The 2,510-nt window shown below is 31.2% G+C and overlaps 1 protein-coding gene across 1 annotated transcript in view; it reads right to left on the bottom strand.

Moving 5' to 3' along the window:
- LOC104983693 (protein diaphanous homolog 2-like) overlaps positions 1-2,510 on the bottom strand; it is a gene marked incomplete at its 5' end in the record, with an annotated part of 32,044 nt that overhangs the window by 3,917 nt on the left and 25,617 nt on the right. The window contains one exon of the mRNA XM_010833210.1: positions 1,799-1,915. Coding sequence (XP_010831512.1) covers positions 1,799-1,915 — 117 coding nt within the window. The remainder of the gene's footprint in view (positions 1-1,798; positions 1,916-2,510) is intronic.

The raw sequence follows: 2,510 nt of genomic DNA, 5'->3' as shown, positions 1-2,510 counted from the left end.
ATTGTTCTAGGCCTCTCCAAGTTCTCAATTTCAATAAGGGATGAGTATATTGGCATTACATGGCAAATGATGTCTTGAATTTACTGCCACACTGTTACTCAAGATAGCTATAACAGCTTTTACAAAACTGGACTGGGCCACTTATGTTACAGACTATACCAAAGATCTATTTATACACATATTTTAAAAGATTTATTTTATAGAAGCATACACACTAAATATGCATGGCTATAGCTTCAATTTGTTCAAAGTGTCAAAGGTTCTAAAACATTTCCTAACTCTATAATCTATCAAGGTAATTATGGCCTTAAAAATGACCACTTACATACTTCAAAAATTTTTAAAAAGTACATTTTGCATTAAAATTTGGGGAAATTTTAGCATTTACCAGCAGCTAATAAATTCAGAGAAAAATCATAAGGAAATATCAGTATGGACAAATTGTAACATAAACATCCTTAACATTAGTGTGCTGATAACTAGTCCAACTACTAAAAGTTTGCAAACAAATCCAAACATATTCTAATTGCACTTATGTCTTTTGTCATGGGGTTGGTCGCAAGGATGAGAAGAAACAGTAGTATATATTACACATCCGAGTAATCAAGTCATCAAAAGATCTATGGTAAATAATATCAGATTGTAATCAATCAGGTCAAAGACTCTCTGGATAAACAAGGAAAACACAATAATTCTCTTTAAGTCAAAGTATCCATCAGTAGAATAAAAGTACTAGTGACTCATCTTCCTCACATGGATGTTCCCAGGATGAAAAAAGTATCATATTAGAACAATTTCTCATTCATTCAAAGTTACTGAGAAATGGACACAAATTATTTCCCCAGGTAACTGTGTACCCATGGGCACTGTACCCCTTTACTTACCACCACTTATTTGAGAAAACAACAATCATTTTACGTTGCATTACTATCTTTCCTGCTTAAAAAAAGAATAGCATATAATATTTTAAACATTTTTCTAGTCTCTGTAACATCATGATGCCTGCCCATCAGTTATTGCACTGGTCTGAACTATAACAGAACTGTAATTGTACTCTATGGGCTTTAGATCTGTCATTTTGGTTGTGACTGTACCCGACCCCATGGTACATTCCCTTGCGTTTTAATGAAGCAAGGTTTGAGAAATCAGAGAGATCAAGTTTGCTAGAATTTCACACATATCAGAGTATAAGGAACAACTATTAGTCTCTTGAACAATTAAATGTAAGATCATGAGATCATTGTCACCAGTTTATTGATAATTTCAGTCACTCAGAAATCTTTCTCTGGTTTTCAGATATATTCCCAGAACTGGACTCTGAAATTTATGACTTCATATGGATTACTATTATATTCATTTATTTAGAAGAATTACATTATTGTGTATAAATCTAAAATATTAATATTACTATTTTCTTAGATAAGTTCATATCTATTACTAGATAAATACTATACAAGAGGAATAACAATAGTCTTACTTATCAAATGTACAAGAACTTAAAAACTCTACCATAGACTATTTGAAGGTTACTCTGTGCTACAAAAATTTTTATTACAGGGTCAGTAAAATCTGTTAGGTTTATTGCTACTTAAATGGCATACATCATTTTTATAAGCAGATTCTTCTGGCCCAATGAAAATTTAATTAACATATTTTTTTAAAATGTTATCTAAAGTCATCAAATTCTTATACTCTACGTCTGTATATACATATACTGTCTACTTCTCACTACATTGCTAATTTTCCTTTAATATCTAATTCAAATTACATAAGTCGTGCTTTAAGAACAGCCTCTTACCTGATATAATAGTCATTTCTGATGAGCAAAAAATGTTGTAGAATGGATAATAAATAATTTTCAGCAGCAGTGTCCTTCAACATATTATACAGAAGATGGTATACTTCATTCATATCAGTGGAAAGTGAGTAAAGGAATAAAATGCTGATTCACTTTCATTCATAACAAAAGCAGCTTCATTTTTTAAAACATTAAGAGATAATTTTGTTTCCATTACTGTTTCTAAACTTTCAAATCTATGATGCAGTATTTAAACATTTGCATAAAGAAATTTAATCTATGGATCACTTTAACTTTTTAACCAGAAAAACAGACTTAAACATTTAGCCATTAAAGACTTAAATGATCATTATTCATTCTATTTTGAATTACAGCTTACAGTTGGTACCACTGGAATAGCAAATGCCACTAATGAAAATGATTTTTTCCTAACCTTCCTATGTTTATAATGGAGCACCTATATTATTCATACAAGCTACTCCTCCTTCTTTTTCACTGCCACACAAGATAGTAACGCAAAGGAGCACTGTGTGGACAGCTGAAAGTTCATAAAAATCAGTTTTATACAGATGAACCATTACATATGAAATCATTACAATTTGCATTCATTTGTATTTCCTTTGTGCTAAAAGAGGGAGGTTAAAGACAAAGATGACACCACCCTTATGGCAGAAAGTGAAGAGGAACTAAAAAGCCTCTTGATGAAGGTGAA

This window comes from Bison bison, unplaced genomic scaffold (genome assembly GCF_000754665.1).
Source record: "Bison bison bison isolate TAMUID 2011002044 unplaced genomic scaffold, Bison_UMD1.0 scf7180017863208, whole genome shotgun sequence".
Classification (NCBI taxonomy): domain Eukaryota; kingdom Metazoa; phylum Chordata; class Mammalia; order Artiodactyla; family Bovidae; genus Bison; species Bison bison.
This window is presented reverse-complemented; position numbering and strand designations above follow the sequence as displayed.